This window comes from Lolium rigidum, chromosome 3 (genome assembly GCF_022539505.1).
Source record: "Lolium rigidum isolate FL_2022 chromosome 3, APGP_CSIRO_Lrig_0.1, whole genome shotgun sequence".
Taxonomy (NCBI): domain Eukaryota; kingdom Viridiplantae; phylum Streptophyta; class Magnoliopsida; order Poales; family Poaceae; genus Lolium; species Lolium rigidum.
In genome coordinates, this window is record NC_061510.1 from 11,773,909 (window position 1) to 11,775,762 (window position 1,854).

The 1,854-nt window shown below is 58.9% G+C and overlaps 1 protein-coding gene across 1 annotated transcript; it reads right to left on the bottom strand.

Annotated features, from left to right (window-relative positions):
- Positions 1 to 357: 357 nt before the first annotated feature.
- LOC124694553 (acyl-[acyl-carrier-protein] desaturase 7, chloroplastic) lies at positions 358 to 1,398 on the bottom strand. Its single transcript, XM_047227527.1, has one exon. The coding sequence runs from the start codon at positions 1,345 to 1,347 to the stop codon at positions 358 to 360; it is 990 nt and encodes a 329-aa protein (XP_047083483.1). The 5' UTR covers positions 1,348 to 1,398.
- Between the last annotated feature and the right edge of the window lie 456 nt (positions 1,399 to 1,854).

The window sequence follows — 1,854 nt, forward strand, 5'->3', positions numbered from 1 at the left end:
AAGAATGTATCAAATAAAATGTAATACTCCCTGTATGTTCAATATTAGTTGTTGCTTTGTACTAAATGAGCGACATGACAACTAATATGTAATGAATGGAGTAAAAGCTTAATACTACGACTAAAAGACGAACTTGGGTGGTTAACGCAGGGCGATCATAGTAAAAATTTAGATAGTTTTCTTAGATGTTTGTTGTTTTCGCCCCGTTGCAACGCACGGGCATTTTTCCTAGTAATAAATAAACCAGCGACAGACTTTTTAAGAAGAAAGGTGACGCCTCCAAAGGCTTGCTGGGCCAAAGCCGTCACGCTGGCTGGAGGAGCCGTAACACGGTCTAATGTAGCCTCTTGGTTCGAATCAAGGCAGAATGACACTGACAGGCCTGTCAAAGATCCAGCTAAACATGACCGGGGTGGGTTCCTTCCGCACCCTGTCGTGGGCCTTTTCCTCCATCCTCCGGATCTTGTCCGGCAGAGCGCAGACATAGTCCCGCGCGCGCCTCCCCTCGCTGGACAGCCCAGCCGCGAGCTCCTCCACCCGCCACTGCCGGATCAGGTGCTCAAGAATGCCGCGGTAGTCGGACGCAGTGTACACCCCGGCCTGCTGCGCGGCGGCGGCGTAGTGCGCGAAGAGGTCGGCGTCGCGGCCGTCTTCCATGAGCGCGGCCGGCATGGTGATCCGGCGCCGCATCATGTACGCCATGGCGCGCACGGTGGCGTCCGGGTCGAGCTCGAAGAGCTTGTTCACGACGCGAGTGTATGCGGCCTCGTGCCGCTTCTCGTCCGCGGCGATGGCGCCGCAGATGCGGGCCAGCGACGCGTCGCCGTGCGCACCCACCTGGCGTGCCATGTTGCCGTGGGAGATGGAGGTGGCGCGCTCCTGGAAGGCGACGTAGACGAATCCGTGGTACGAGGACGCCGGAGCGTGCATGGCCATGCCGGAGGCGATGAGGCGGTGCACGGTGCGCTCCACCTGCCTCATGTCGAGGCGGCCGGAGAGGGACATGTACCGGCTGAGCACGTCGCCGTGGCGGTTCTCCTCAGCAGACCAGCCGCGGATCCACCGCGCCCAGGCGGTGCCGTCGGCGCCCGTGGCGTCGCGGGTGGCCTCGAAGCGGTTCGACATGCTCTGGTACGTGGGGAGCGCCTCCTCGGTGACCATGTTGCCCACCAGGCACACCAGCTGGGCGTCAGGCACGCCCTCCGCTCTCGCGCGGAGATCGAGGCACGCCTGGTGGAAGCCGTCAGCGCCCAGCGCCGCCGCGTCCGGGAGCAGGTCCGACGGCTGCCACGCCTCGTCCGCCGGCTTCAGCAGCGGCAGCATGTGCGCCTCGGCCCACGGCTCCATATGCGCCAGCACCTCGAACCTCTCCGGCGCCAGATACCTCCTCCATTCCTCCTCCTCCTCCCGCCGCCCGGCGACCATTGCTCTACTATTCACTGCGCTCCGACACCTCCTGCGCACCCCCATGCAAGATGCGACTACATCAGTCAGTTATCAATAAATATCATTCATGCATACACGTCATTGCATCAGCTACCTGGTGCTCATCGTAGCTGCGGACGGTTTGCAGCAATAGTTGCGGCTACTTGCTGGTTTGCACGACGACGGGCATCCGAACCTAGCTAGCATCGTTGCTGCTTCAGTTCTGCTGCCGTGTTCCTATCAGATCAGATGAAGCAAATGGAAGTACGCAGCGACACATGTATAGCCCCATGTATAGACGATTACACGTACATAGCCAAACCAGGTTGGCAGCTAGCTATTCATTCCACTACATGTGCCAATTGATATGTCCAAGCCTGACTTTTCCAACGGATATGTCAGTGATTGTGCAGAATTGTATGAACACAT

What these genes read in the sequence shown, in the direction of transcription:
- LOC124694553 (XM_047227527.1), bottom strand. Translation starts at nt 1,347, where the DNA reads ATGGAGCCGTGGGCCGAGGCGCACATGCTGCCGCTGCTGAAGCCGGCG.